The sequence below is a fragment of the Aphelocoma coerulescens genome, chromosome 3 (genome assembly GCF_041296385.1).
Source record: "Aphelocoma coerulescens isolate FSJ_1873_10779 chromosome 3, UR_Acoe_1.0, whole genome shotgun sequence".
Taxonomy (NCBI): Eukaryota; Metazoa; Chordata; class Aves; order Passeriformes; family Corvidae; genus Aphelocoma; species Aphelocoma coerulescens.
The window spans coordinates 39356385-39371768 of NC_091016.1; the positions used below are offsets into that span (position 1 = coordinate 39356385).

Below are 15384 nucleotides of genomic sequence, written 5' to 3' on the forward strand. Positions count from 1 at the left end.
CAATTTTCTAGAAAAGGTCTCCCATTAAGTCACCTTAATAAACAATAAATTCAGCCCAAATACTCAGGTTTGAGTCCAGGGCAAATTTATAATACTTTTCAATCCAGGGTTGAAAAAATGAGAATGAATAACATCTAGAGAGGCCTGATTTTGAAGCAGGTCTTTCCTAGGGTTTGGAGAAGCTCTGGTATGCTGTAACTCTGGGATGCTTACCAAAATGGGGGAACCCAAACTACTTCTACTATTTGGGCCCCTTTTCAGGACCTTGCTCTCATTCCTTGAGATTTCCTGTAATTTGTCTGGCAGTGGATTTTGCTTGAGAGCTTTGGCCCTGTCTACCCTTTTCATATGCTTGTAACTCTCACATCACTGAGAGCAAACCATATCCCTCTATGAGCCATCACAGAAAACTGCATCCCTGTCAAGCCTGGGAATGCTCCCAGGAATTTCTCGCTGGTGGCAGTAACAAATACATATTGGCACCTGGTGTAGCTGTTCAACTCCAGACATCTCTGCCTGTGTCCTGGACAGTTAACCAACTCATTAGACCTTCTAAGTCTGTAGAGCAGACTGCTGTTCTTGGGCTCAGGATTGCTGGAGTTTTAATTCCCATCAGCCACAGCCTTCCTACCTGAGCAGGGAGAATGGCATGGTCTTTTTTGGTTTCTGTTTTTTCTCTGTGGAAAAAAAAACCCAAACAAAAAAACAACAAAACAAAAAGACCCAACTAAACAAAAAAAACCAAAACCAACCAAACAAAACAACAACAACAAAAAAAACCAACAAAACAAAAACCTTCCTGTGTGACAGAAAGACAGTGACTTATTTGTGACTGCGGGATGTTCAGATGCACTGAAAATATAGTACATATATCTGACCAGGATGGGATTATTTTCTTCTATGGATGGGTAATTAGCTTTCCAAGATGTTTTGGAAGGATAGTGAGACATCCACCCATTCCTCTTGAGGAAGTTATCAGGGCAGCCCGTACTGTTCATCATCTGCTCCCTCACTAGCCACAAGCACAGAAGAGCTTGAAAGGCAGAAGTGGATAACCTTCAGCTCTTCCCAAGCAAAAGACAAAACTTTCCAGCAATAGTAAAAGCCTCCAGAAGGAAGTTCTGAAAGTATTTTGATGTGCAGCATTTCTATCAAAAAGCTTTTTTTTTCTAGCTTCTATTTCCATATTGGAGTCAATTAATAAGGAATTAATATCATGCAAGATAATGATTATCATCAGTTCTGATTTTATTTCTAAATCCATTATGAAGCTTGACTTCCATAGTCAATACAAGTTGAATAAGCTGCTATTAGTCTCTGAGGTGGTTCTGAACTTCTTGCTTGCACAAAAATTCAAGTCAATAAAAATAATAAGAGAAAAAGGACTTGGAAATAAATATCAATATTATCCATCTGAGTTCATAAAAAATAAACATTGAATCCTGTCGAGCCTAATTATAACCACACAGAATGGCAGGGCCTGTGATTCAAGTGGAAAGGTGCAGCAGACATCCTGGGGAGATGGTGTTTATTCCTGCTCTGCTCTCCAGCATCCCTTGTATCTTTCTGGTCTCTGCTGGTTCAGACTGGACCTGAACCCAGACACCTAAGCTTTCATTTAGGTCCAACTCCTGCCGTGCTCAGGACAGGACCTTCCAAAAATTGAAGTTCACTGGGTGAAATGATTGTAATTTCAAATAGGGCAAAATCGGTTATGGATAAGACCTCGAGTTGCCTGTGAGCCCTGTGCATTAATTAGTCTGCCAGCTGCTGGGCTGCATGGCAGGAGCCTTCAAATTCTGTTTGATAGTGATTTGGGTCAGCAGCTGCTGGGGAAATGATGGGAAGTCCCTTCTTCTCTGAACTGCTCGTTTTCTCTCTGGTACATCTTTCCTCCTGTGTTTCCCTTCTCCTGCTGCACTGTTTTTAAGGAGAGATGTGGGTTTAGAAAAGACATCTCTGCCCCTGCCAGAGCTCCCACTGCTTTTACCCGGGCTGAGGTCAGTGTCCCCTTTGCTGCCAAGTTGACTGTTGTGTTACAAAGGGGCTGGAGCACTGTGTTGCCAAGGCAGGGGAGGTGCAGACGGAGCAAGGTCTCCTTTTTAATGCCACGGTCTCTGTGTGATAAATAACACTTCTCCTATGACCTACTGGCCAAATGATCTTTCCTCAGGGTTTGTTAGCAGGAGTCTCTGTAAAGCAGCAGATGAAACGGGAGAAATGCCAGTTAAAGCTGTTACTTCAATCTAAACTACAAAGCAAGGGAGAAAAGATTAGAGCTGGTTCCAGCTGGAGAGCTGAAGTTGTTCCCACCTTCTCAGGTGCTGGTCATGTCCCACTGGTGTTGCAGGGCTGTTAATCTTCCCAATAGTTTAGGCTGTGAAAGCAGTAGTGATTCACAGAAAATGGTGGCACATTACTGCAACAGTAAAGTTGCATCATGTCCATCATGTTAGAGGCAGGTGGATAAGCTGGGTGAGTGAAACTCTTCCACTCTCACCACGTCTCTTTGTAAGTTTTGTCCCCCTTGATCCCACTCTTTTACTTTCCTCCCTCTTTTTTCTTTTTTTCCCCTCCAGCAAAAGCTTATAGCCCAGAGTTTTACTATGACACTCCCAACCCCACCTTGAGCCAGAAGCAATCCAAGAATTACTCTTACGTCTTGCAGTGGACCCAGAAGGAGCCTGATGCTGTGGATCCCATCCTCAAGTACCGCCTAGAAGTCCGGCAGGTAAGGTCTGCTCTTCTGGAGCCCCAGCATATGGCCTTGGGAAGAGAGCCATTCAGGAGGAATTTACATCAATGCCTCCTTGCTGATTAAGAGCTGAAAGTGATGAAATTGGCAGATCCTGATGGTCTTGCACCTTCCCCCCTGGATGGAAGAAACAGGCCAAGTGCACAGCTCGGTGTTCATTTTTGCCTCTGGGGTTGGGTACAGTCGAGGTCTTTCAAAGCCCCACGGGCCCCATTGGGCTGTTCATGCTCAGTGTTTTGAGTGGGGTTTTAATGGGAACAATGCCTTATAGTCATTAGTTGGTGCTGCAGATTTTGTAGGCCAAAGATTCAAATGAGTGGAATTCCATCCTCCTCACTCGTGTGGAAAAAAGGGACTAAGCTGAAGAGCTCTCCAGGCAGGAACTGCAGGAAAAAGTCAGTGGCTGTTTGTGTTGCAGAAGGGCTTTCATCCTGTCATGGTAGCTAAGCTATTTGGACTGTATGAACTCTGTAGGGGAAGAGAAGTGGGTTTCAAGGTTTCTGAGTTTGAAGAGAAATCATACTAGGGGTTGGGGGCTGGGGGAGAGGACTGAGTGAAATCTGAAGACATCACTGGGTGGAGTAGGTTAGGGAAAAGAGTTTGATGTTTTTAAAGAGCACCTTATCTTAGCAGGATTGCCAGACTTTCATCCATGCCTGGCAAAGTGCCTGCATTCAACAGTTTTGGAAAACGGGGACACTTAAAATTGGTGGTTCTTGCCATTCAGTGGTAGCTGGGAAGCAAACGCATTTTACAAGGAAAAGTTTGTTTACTGTAGTGAGAAAACAAAATAATTAAAAAGATTCAAGTGTCTCTTTCCTCTAGTTCTGCACAGTAGGCTCCAGTTTTATGTCTCTGTTTGATTGTGAGCTCTCTGGGGTTGGACAGCTTTTGTTTGTTACTCACACTGCATGGAGCACATTGTCAGTACTTAATAATAATATGGGACATGTGGGAGCCTCTAATAATGAAGGCAGTTTGTCATAGTAGATCTTCCCTCTGAGCCAAGTTTCGCTGTTATCAGCACTGCAACTCAATGAACAAATTTGTGGGGTTTATCCTTCTCCAGTAAGTTGAGGTGTTTTTTTTCTTTTTGCACAGTGTCTAAAAGTAATCTTGGTTCTATTCTTCACTGAGCTCCTACCAAAAGGGATCTAGAAAGGGAAAATCCCTTTTCTGCTTTAAGTTATGACAAGAAAGGAGCTGAGTGCCTTGCTCACACACACACCCAGTTTTATTCATACTCCATTGGTTACTGCTGTTAATTTTTGCAGCATCACCATGTAGTTGTGGCTATTGAGTGCTGTGTTTTAGAGGAGCATGATACTGAGGCCCTGCTGTAGCCCAGTCATATATATGGGAAGGCTCTTAGAAATGGTTACAGGTGTTATCATGGTGGCCTGGGACTGGATAAGGGAAGGCAGAGGGAGGAGGAGGCAGGGGAGCTTTGTTCTCACTTCTGTCAAGCACAAGCAGGAAGCACTGTTGTGGTACTACTGTAAAAAATTAACTCTGTCCTGGCTGAAACTAGGACACAACAGAAAAGGTTTTCATGGTAATGTCTCCTCCTGGCCTTTCTCCAATGAAAACACTTGCATTTCTTGGTGAGGTCTCCACCTCCATGAGCCATATGGAGGTCTTACAGAGCCCTTTTCATTTCCTTGCTGCAGAGGATCACATCCCCTCTCATATCCAGCCTACTGCTTCCCTGTGTTCATGTGCTGCCTTCCTGGTGTTTTTGCTGTGATGTCTCATCTCACTTGGACTCCAAGCACCCTTGTGACACCCTCTGATCTTTCACTCCTTTCCTTGCTCCATCACCCTCTCCCATGTCCTGCAGATTCTGAGGCTTTATGGCACCTTTTTCTCTGTGCTGGGCCACCTGGGCTAAGTTTTGCATTCTTCTGTTCCATTGTTAGGCTGCAAAACATAGTGACCTTAGTGAATATAACTGTGAAAACCTTAAATGCTTAAAAGTGTTGCTGACTGAAGAGCTCTTAAGAAAGGGGATTTGTCTGCCTGAATGTGGAGCTGCTGTTTGCCTGCACACACTCCTCACTGGATACGCTGGCTTTCCAGGCACCAGCTGTGGTGGCACAAAAATCCTCCTAGGGAGCTCGGATTGAAGTGGAATATTCTCCTTAGGTGAAATGGGCCTTACACGTGGCCAGATGCAACAGATTTATTGCCAGCATCAAGCTGGTGGAAGCTTAGCCAGCCAGCCAGCCCACCTTCTCCCCCAGTCCCGGGAGCTCCGCAGCCTCAGTGCTCATGGCAGGGGCTCTTCAGCACCTTAAAGATGAACCAATGTGGCAGCCTGAAGTCTTGGGGTGGTGAGGGGCTGTCAGGGGAAAGAGGGGATGGAAAGAGGAGAATTAACTCTCGCTGAGCTGGAACCCAAAAGGAAACCAGCTGGGATGCCCACTGGTTGCAATTTGGTTTTCATTTCACACTCCCTGGTTTGCTCAAGGAACTTTTGGCATATGTAATGTGAAGATCCCTAAGTAGCAGGATGCTTTGCAGGGCACCTGGGAACCCTTGAATTAAATTTGCTTGCTGCAGCTGCTGAAAATGGGGCTGGGTGAGAGTCAGAGTGCTGCTTATTAATTGCCTGGTGCTGTGCCTCCTCCAATTCTTCCTGTTCAGCAGCTTCCTAGGGCCTTACTGGGGGGGTTGTAAGCAGTCTGGGGGAATTTGGTTGCCTAAGCAATGCATGTGGGCTCCCAGCAAGATGGGCAGATGCACTTCCACCAGAGCTGATTGATCCCAGTGCTGCAGAGCAGGCTAAGAGGCGCAACAGACGCACCAGTTCCAGTAGAATAAGAATTAACTTTCGATTAAAACCTGATAAGCAGCTTGACAGCTTGGAGCCACTGACCCAGGAAAGTGCATATGGTAGCAACTTGGAGCAAGCTTCTTGTAAAGCCTCTACTCTATATCTCGGCAAAGAGGCTGTTATTTCCTGGAGGCTGTCATTCAGGTGGGCTTGGGCAGTGGCATGGCTGAGTGACAAATCAGAGGGGAAAACATGCCCAGTGAAAAACAGCAGGGGCCTCACAGCCGTCTGTCCTGACAGCTTGGGAGGTTTTCCCTTTCTTGCTGCAAGGCAACTGATCCAAATGCCAAACACCTTACTTCACCTCTGCCAGTGACCTCAACGAGGTCACAGCCTTGGGTGGTTTGGTTGTGGGCAGATGCCACGAGGCTTTTGGGCTATTTGTGTGGTCAGCTTTTTTCTTCCTGTATTCTTGCAGCATAGAAAAGGCACTGAAGTACTGCATTCCAAGTGAAAATGCTTTTCATTGCTTGGGGATTCAAAGCAGCCTTCCCAAACCAGATCTTTGCTTAAAAAATAAAAAGCCTTTTAAGTTGCTTGTTTCTCGCTGTGTATTTTATACCCGTCCCAGGGCTCTGCTCTAACATTAAAGGGAAATGAAAAGCCATTCTGATACTGCAAGCAGGTTGCATCATGGAGGAAAGATCTAAGCTGGGCTGGTGGTTATGGTTATGGGCGATAGTGGCAGAATAACTGTGCACTCAATGAGCTGGAACCCATCCGTGACCTGAGGCTGCAAGAGAAAGAGGAAGGAGAAGCTCTTGGTGCAGTACAAAAGTTTAATCTTCATTGCTCCCCTCAAGGTGACCTGAGGCTGCAGTCTCCTCTGTACCTTCTCACACACAGGCTCAGGCCAGAAACTGGGCCAGCTTTACATATTTCCTGGCTTTCCCCTCCTCAGAGCAGTCTCAGTCTACCTGCCAGACAGACCCCTGAAATTTGCACTGGGCCAGGCCCCAGACCCATTTGCTAAATTAGCTCACTGGGTTGTCACTTCAGATTAATTCCTGTCAGGAAGACTGTCTTTAATGAGACTGGCCCTGTGCAATGCCTGAGTAATTGTATGGTCTCTCTTTGTTTGTACTTTCATCCCCTCCATGTTGGATAAACATTCCCTGCTGTCTCCAAAACTCATCTGGACTTGGGAGCCGGCTGCCACTTGCCTCATCAGCCAGCCAGAGCAGCATTAATGAGAGCTGCGGCAGTGGGGAGCCTGCACACCATGTGGGGAGGTGACAGATAACAGAGCTGTTTGGACAGACATAGGACAGGGGCATTAGCAGGAATTTAATGACTGTGATTAAAGTGCAAGGTTAACTCCGCTGATAGCCATCCCAACGCAGCAGGAGAGGTTGTATGCCGAGGCCTACGGCCTGTGGATCTGTATCACTTCATTTCTGCCTCTGAGTTGTTCTTTTTCTCTCCTCTGAGCCCACTTCAGCAGTGTCTGTCTACTGCTGCCTGTCTTTGGCTTCATTAGCTGTCGGAGCCGGCCACCCCTCCGAGGGCCAGGGGTCTCTCCCACTCTTTACATGCTGAGCAGGGGTGGTACTACGCAAAAGGGAGATGAACGAGCAGTGCACCCACCCACATTTTCCCATAAATGTTTGCTTGAGAATGCCTTTGGGTCCCAGATTGGAAAAGGCTGTGACTGCAGAAAGGTGATATACTTGAGCAGGTGGTGGGTCTTGCAGCAGCCCAGCCGTGTATCCTGGGAGGTGAACAAAATTATTTTTCTTCTGCACATGCTGCCGTGACTTCAGGCAAAGATTCCTGGGAAAATGAGCAGCTGGCGCCTTGGGGGGTTGCCTGTGGGCTGCACCTCAGAGCAGGGGGACACCTGGTAAGGAGGCAGCTCTGCACAAGGCAGAGTTCAGGGTGGCTGAACTCGCTTTAGAAAGGCTCTGACATTTTGCTGGCTCCGCAGCACAACGCTGTCATTGCCAAGGCAACTGCTGCAAACCAGGTTGGGTCCATAGCCCTCATCCCAAGGCTCTCTGGTGCACTGTGACCTCACTGGCCCTATCCTGTGCATTCCCACAGTAGTATTGCAGTGGGGTTTTCAGCTGGAGGATGCTGCAAGAGCTGAGGAGGTGATATCTGATTTAGGACTTAACTAAAAAGCAGTCAGGACTGTCCTAGTTTTCATACTAGAAAATGAAAAGCTTGAAGAAGAGTTGCAGCTTGTGGGCTAGGAAGGGACCCATCCTGCTCTGGATAAAATGTGCTCTGTGGTGCACTGGCCTGGCATTACCTGGAAAAAGGGAATAGGTTTGTGGTGCCACATCCACCAAAAAAACCTCCAGCTGACAGGGTGCTTAATTGGACAGCCCAGTTTGATGTCCAGGGTAGGACACAGACTACCCTTGGAACAAGGATGTGTGAGTCCCTTTACCTAGAGCATCACAGTCCCAGCTGGCTGCAGCCAGGAAGGGAGTGTGGCTTTTCCTGAAGCAGCACTTGGTGGCCTTGGCTGCATGTGAGGTGCTGTGTGGACCGAAATACCCATGGGGTGTGACAAACCACATCCCTTTACTGTTCATCTTTGCACTTGTTATGGGCTCTGCTGGTCCTGTCTCACTGGTGTTGGGACTGGGGACTCCAGTGACTTGGCTTCACAGTGTTTGCCCAGCACTGACTCTCAAAGCAGACCTTCTGTCACAGGATGGCTTATAAGTCACATCTGTCAGAAAGCTTCTCTAGTCCTCTTCTTATTTTTTTGCCTACCTTGTCTCCCAGTTTGATGTTTGATCACAGGCTGCTGTCATATGGGATGTCAAATCAACGCAATTCCATCTACCTGCAGAGACGTTTTCTGTAGTGGAAAAAGGGCTTTTTTTAGTTCTAACTATCCTATCTCCCTACTGATGCTCTTTTTTTTAATTTCTCCTTTTGTTCAGGAAGTGAGAATAGGCAGATCATATCTGTGCTCTCAAGACAATTGCCTTCAGTTGTGCTAGTGGCCTACGTGATGCTGGGCAGGACTGAGCCCTGAGGAAGAGGTGGAAAAGGATGCAGAAATAAGCCAGTGTCAGTGGGAGGTGTGCTTGGTGGATGGTTTGAACAGCCACCAAGATGCAAAGCCAGGGAAAGCAAGAGAGGGGAGAGGAGGCTCTACCTTTCTAGGCTGCAAGAGGGGGAGAGGTTTGGGACTGAGTGTGAGCCACGTGCTGGTGGAAGGAGAGCTGGCTGATCAATAGCATATGGTGGACAAGCAGTCCTTGAAGCTTGGTAAGATTGCTGTGCAGGACCTGGAGGTGAAGCAGTGACTTTGCCACAGGCATGTGGGAGTGAAGACAGCAGGATCTTACCTCAGCTGTGCTCTCTGCTGCCTGGAAATGGGACACACCATCAGTCACTGCAGCTGACAGCACATTGAGCCATCTCTCTTTTCATCCCTAGAAATCTGTCACAGAGGATGCTGCTAGAACAACATCTTCTCCACCTGTGTTATAAGGGAAGATCCCAGGATAGCTGAATGTTTGGTGGGGGGTGGAAACAAGGAGTTTTTTCCACAATTCAGGTTTGTGCTCTCTACTGGCGAAGTGGACAACAGCAGAGCCTCCACCCAGCACAAAGGAAGGGAGTTTTCCCCTGGCCATTACTCATTGCAGGTGGAGGTGTCTGCCTGGCCGTGGCTGTTGTTGGCCCTGTCAGCCCGAGGATCAGCGTGCTTTCTACGAGGGTGGCCAGGGAAGCTTGGCACGGGCCTGACCAGCACTGGTGGGTCTGGTGTGATTTCAGTGGAAATGACTGGTAGCCATGGGATAAGGTTTGCCCCTTTGGTAGTCTAACAGTTTCCAGTGCCACTCTTGGGACTTCTTCCCTTTGCCCATGAGAGCTTAGCAAATGATGCTTAACTAATGAATTAGTTTGATTAATTCTGTCTTTTTGCATTCACAAATTGCTCTTCAATATGATACATGGTTTTCCTGAGCTGGTTTTCCCTAGTCCACAGATCATTTTTAATCAGTTAGTTGGGAAAATTAGTAATACGAACAGCAGCAGATTAGTTGTGCCTCAGTCTTAAGGTGTCTTTTCTCTTCTGTGATTATCCAAAGTAAGTAAAGTGTAGTTAGTTGACCTTGGCTAGATGCCAGCTGCCCACCAAATTGCTCTATCCTTCCTCTCCTCAGAAGGACAGGGAGAGAGAAAATAAGATTGAGAAAACCACATGAGTCAAGATAAAGGCAGTTTAATAACCCAAAGATAAGGCCATGTGCAGGAGCAAAGGAAAACAAACAATTGATTCTCTACTTCCCATCAGCAGGCAATGTCCAGCCCCTTCCTGGGAAGCAGGTGTTCACTACATGTAGCAGTTGCTCTGGAAGAGAAATATCATAGTCATACTTTCATATCCCTTTGCTCAATTTGAATCAGCAGTCCTGGATATGATGTCCCCTCCCAAGATCTTGCCCACCCCCAGCCTCCTGGTGAGGGGACAGTGTTGGAGAGACAGTGGTGGTGCTGTGGGAACTCTGCTTAGCAGTAGCCAAAACACTGGTGTGTTATCAAGTTCTTTCTAGCTACCCACACAAAGCACGGCATTGTGAGGGCTCCTATGGGGAAAACCACCTCTGTCTCACCTAGATCCAAAGTGTAAGGTAACCTGCCCAAAACAGGGTAGCTGACAGTTTTACAAGGTGTCTTGCCATTCGTAAGGTGCCTTGCAGAGAGATTTTGTCTTAACATTAACTTTCCATAAGTACTGCTCCTAATGCCATTCAAGTACTTGACTGGGCAAGAAAGAAAGCAGGATATTGTTTAGCTTTCCTAGTACAAGGGAATAATCCAAGCAGATGTCCTAGTTTTAGCTGTGTTTAGAATAGAGTGGCTGAGAAGAACATTACAAATCGTCTTGCCAGAAAGGCTCATACGATCTTAAAACACATCTAGAAGGAAAATCTCATGTATTTCTAGCTTCCAACACCACTGTTCAGTGTTCATTTGGGGTAAGAAAAATGTAAGAGAAGAGATAATCAGATTCCCCAAGCCAGTACACCCCTCACAGCAGCCTTGCAGGACAGAGATGTTGTTTTCACACCACTGTGCTTGTTCGTATCCAGCAGGCTCTTGGCTTGTGTTTTGCAAAGCTGAGTGCAGAATGAAAAATGGTTACCAGGTATCAAAGTCAGTCCTTTTTGTCCATCTCTTTTTCACACTCCTTCAGTGGCTTCAAGGGATACATGCTAGTACTGAGTTTTCCTTAAAGTCCCTGTTGATAGGCAGTGATGCAGCTTCTGCCTGTTTGCTCATCTGTTGTTTTCAGTAGTCAGTCCATGTTCCTCCTACTGCTTCACCATCTTTTCTTTGGGGATCTTTGTGCCTTTTCATGCTCCCCCTCCTATATTCCATCTCTTCTTTCTTTTGTTTCTGTTTCCTTTTTAGGTTTTGTTCTTGATTTTGTTTCTTTTTTTCCCCAGCTCTCACTTCCTAGAACACATTGGAGATAAGAGTGTGTGAAGAGGAGCGGTTTGGAAGAGAGATATGTCTCTCCCATAGCTAGTCACAAAGGAGCAGGAGTAGGCACTAGATGGATGTTTTGGCTGTGTATCATAAAGAAATGAAGCAGGCAGCATGGAGCAATGTGAAGGGCTTCATGGCTCTCTCTGCAAATGCTGTGCTGCCTCTGCCTCCTCTTTGTAGACAGCCTAGAGGCTCTGGAATGATGCTTACCTATATACCTTCATTACAGGTACCAGACTGGAAAGTCCAGAGTCACACAAAAAGGCTATTTCTGCTCCAGGAAGCATCAGCCCTGTCCTTTATTAGTTGTTTTCAAGGGTGAAGGTGCCCTAGCAGAGGGGTCTGCCAGGTTCTGTTGAGAACCCAAGAAAAGAAGCCTGGGAGATGGCAACTCCTGTTGGTGGAGCATGTCCTGCTTGCAAGTTGCACCCATACTATAGGCAAAGTGGCTCAGAGCTCAGCCTAACTGCAGCTGGGCAGACTTGGGCTGTGCAGAGCCAAATTGCTTTTTTATCTTGGAGCCAGAAGTGCTGACAGCACAGTGCATAGACATGTAGGTGGGCTGCAAGCAGATGTGTCCAGTGCAAGGAAATTGGCGGAAGAGGAGACTGTGCTTACTGATGTAGGGATGGGTATAAAGTTGGATCCAGTAAGGCACTGAGCAGTGCTGATTTTCAGATGTGAGGCTCAAAAAAGTCTGGAACCATTGCTCTCTGCAAGTGGGGGATGTGGAGGAACATGAGAGATACTGTCTCTTATCCAGCTCGTGCCCATACAATAGACAGGGGATTTCAGGCTCTGCGGTGCATAGCCAGGTACAGGTAGGAGCTTGCAGTAACAGTAGAGAGCTTCCAGTCTGAAACAGAAGGGCTGCATGTGCCTTCAGGGTTGAAAATAAGGCTGTGAGACAGTAGAATAGAACCTTAGTAAAGGCTTGTGCTTAACTGCCTCTCTGACAGAGTGAAGGCTAGGTCTGCTCTTCTTTAGACCAGGGAACATAGGCTAATAAAATACATATTGCTTTCTGATCAGATCCTAATGAAAGACATTATTGAAGAGTGTGGAACAAGCACTTACAGTAATTCATGACAGCACCAATTTGGCTTCTCTAGGAAGCCATAATCTGCTGCTCTTGGCACCTAATGAGGATGGGCAGCTGATTGCCTGTGCAGGAGGAAGAGAGAGAGAGACTGACTTCCAGCCTAGATGGCTCCAGCTGTCCTCAGAAGCCACTGAAGGTCGCAGTATCTTCTCTCTCTGGAGCTGGGAATGTTTCGGCCCGGAAACTGGGCCTCCTGATAAAAAACAGTTCAGTACAAAAAGCTTCCAGGACTCTTCATTTAGACCGAAAAATGGATTTGCTTTGGCCATCCATCCTTGCTTAATCCCAGGATCTGAACCCGTGTGCTTGGCTGATGAAAAACATAGGCATGAATTTCAGTTCACCAATGTGCTTGTCTGGGAAATGCCAGCTTTGTGCTTGCAGTGTGATTATTTGTTCTGGAAACCCCTTGGGAGTAATGGTTGTCAAGCAAGGAAAATGAAATAAATGCAACTTTAAACTTACCTTGAGCCTTTAATTGATGAGGTTAATGCTTGACATCATTTCCATCCAAGATGGTGATTAAGTACTAACCAAGGAAAATATTTTAATTCAATGTGACAGACAGAGAAAGTTTGATGAGTGATTATAAAGAAACGTCACAATGACTATCTTCATATCCAAACCAAATTTCTTCATTACCCAAAACTTACCCAAATGGTTTTTCCAGAGTAGGCAGGCATCTTCCCTGCAGCCGATACCAGCCAGTGAGTACAGAATCCTCTATTATGATTATGCTCTTGAAATTTTGTGCAGCTGACACCAGGCTGGAAGACAATGCCACCTTGGTGAAGGATCAAGAAGGATTGGAAGAAAGATCTGAAAGATGGAAAACTAATTGAGTGGTTCTGGTGGGACGAAATGCAGTGGTACAAAGGCAGGGTCTTACATGCAGAAGGTGCTGCAGGCTGGGAGCTCATCACTGGGAAATGAGTGCATTGCACAAGTGAGTTGACTTCAAGTAGCTGCTGAGAAGATGCAGGTGTGAGAAAGGGCAAGTGTACTCCTAGATGGAACTTGAGGTACTTCTGGGCCGAGGTGGAGAACTGCCAGTGCATCCTGTATGCAGGGCTGGGGCACCAAACTCCAGCAAGTGAGATGATGCAGAAAAAGATTGTAGAGTCAATCATGGGAAGTGAGAGTCTGTATTACAAGAGCAGTCACAGAGTGCTCAGCCAGCTTAGCCCAGCAAAGCAAAGGCTGAGAAGTAGTGTGATTGCTGTCTATAAAACATCAGGGGGTCAAGCAGCAGTGAGGGAAAAGAGCCATTGAAGCCAGAAGACAGTTCTGGCACAAGATAACTGGGTGCAATCTGCATGTGAATAAATTCAGTCTGGAAATGAGAACATTAGGGCAGTCAGGCTCTGGAAGAGATGTCCAGGGAGAGGGGCAGGCCTAAAGGGAACAAACCACTTTTAAGATGGGATTTGATACGTACATAAAATTAATAAGCAGAGGCAGCCCCTCTGGTGACAGGGGACTGGACCCTGTCAGCCAGGAGTGTACCTCCCCTTCTCTGTCCTAGACTGTAGCCATACTCTGCCTTTCTCTGAACTCTGGGGGCAGAGGGGTTTTATCCCTCTGCCAGAATACAGAAATCAAGCATCAAATTCATGGTGTTCAAAAGAAATGTCGAAGACGTCTTCCTCTGCTCTGCCCTGTGGTGCCAAGGTGACATCAAGGATCACAATCTCAATCCACTGCTATGTGTCAGAGAATGAATAGGAAAAAGGGGAAAAGAAGGGCCATATTTATGGCATATTTTCCCAGCACTGTGGAATATACTGGAGCCTCATGATCAAGAGAGTTCCCTAAAATTTCCTCTCCCTACATCCCTCCTGACCCTGTTTCTGAGCAATTCATTCCTCTTTTCCCAAAAAATTACTTCTACCTGTGAAACTCATCTGCTGGGCACTCATTCTCCAGTGATGGAGAATTGGATAATTTGCTTTCAATCTCTGGTACTATAAACTCTGACACACACAAATTCTGTAATCATATTTCCTTTTTTTTCTTTTTACTTTAAGAAGTCCATGGCTTCTAAACTCTTTGAGGTTGCCTCTCTGCCACATATCCTGTAGCTTTGAAGACATGGTTGGGCAGGAATTGAGGACAGGAAATGTCTGCTGGAGTAGCAGGAGGGTTTGGCACTGCCAAGCCTCATGTTCATCCCAGGAGCTGCTACCAGCACCATAAAGAAGCTCAGCCCCTTCCAGTACCTTGGGAGTATTTTTCCTGGCTGTCACCTGTATATGGCCACAGACACTGCCAGTCCCATCACGTTGAGGGCAATGGTGTGATTGTTTCTGGTCTTTGAGAACAACACTCACTTAGGAAGAGAGCAGCTGTATCTTAGCTGAACTTTGCTGGGATGAGGTCATCACAGTCTCAGCCACTGGGGAAATCTGATAAGAGATGATGCCTGCAGCACTCTAGGACAGAGCTGTGTAATGAAGCCAAGACTGTGCAAACAGGCTGACATGGTACAAATGGGAGGCTCTGTCACACCCTGAGTGGTATTGCCTGTCAGGAGGAAAGTGCCCTACTGGTATTCTCACCTTCTCCTGGCCCCTGGACCTTGCTAAACAGGGATGTCTTTGTGTGCTGAGAAACTGGGCAGCTTGGCACTGAGCTTTGAAGACCACCTTGATTGCTGGTTGGTTGAAGAGTGCAGCCCATGAACTACACAGGCGTCTGAAGATTATTTTGTCCAGATCATTGCCCTATGCTTCATTTCAGATCTTTTTCAGATACCTGTGCTTCCTGCACCATCAGCCTCTCCACAGCTCCTAGTCCAGTGGATGTCTGCTCTCCAGAGTGTCCTGACACTCACAGATGGAAGAGGAGGGGGAGAGTGAGGGGGCTTAGGCCACCCCGCCTGCACACGTGCCCAGACAGCATTTGTCTGGTGTGCTCCTCTGCGGAGCTGGACAGGGAGCAAGGAAGAGCCTGCCAGAGGGATGGAGCCTGAGTGCGAGGCTGCCACGCCACACCCACCTGCCCTTATCTGCTGCCTCCTGTACCTTCAGAGAGGCAGGAGAGGCAGTGGATGGAGCTGGAGCTTTCCCAGCGGCCCATATCTGCAGTTAGTGAGGATGGAGTGGGAATGCAGGCAGCCACCCCTTGTCTCTTTTGTGCTGCAGAAAGGAGCAGCCAGGGGAATTTGAATGAGGCTTGAGAAAAAAGGGTGAGAGAGCGAGCATGTGTGGAAAGGATTTGAATGGA

The 15384-nt window shown here is 46.9% G+C and overlaps 1 protein-coding gene across 1 annotated transcript in view; it reads left to right on the forward strand.

Moving 5' to 3' along the window:
- The window catches only part of MDGA1 (MAM domain containing glycosylphosphatidylinositol anchor 1), a 139719-nt gene that overhangs the window by 93610 nt on the left and 30725 nt on the right, over positions 1-15384 (forward strand). The window contains exon 12 of the mRNA XM_069009841.1: positions 2580-2731. Within this exon, the coding sequence (XP_068865942.1) occupies positions 2580-2731 (152 nt within the window). The remainder of the gene's footprint in view (positions 1-2579; positions 2732-15384) is intronic.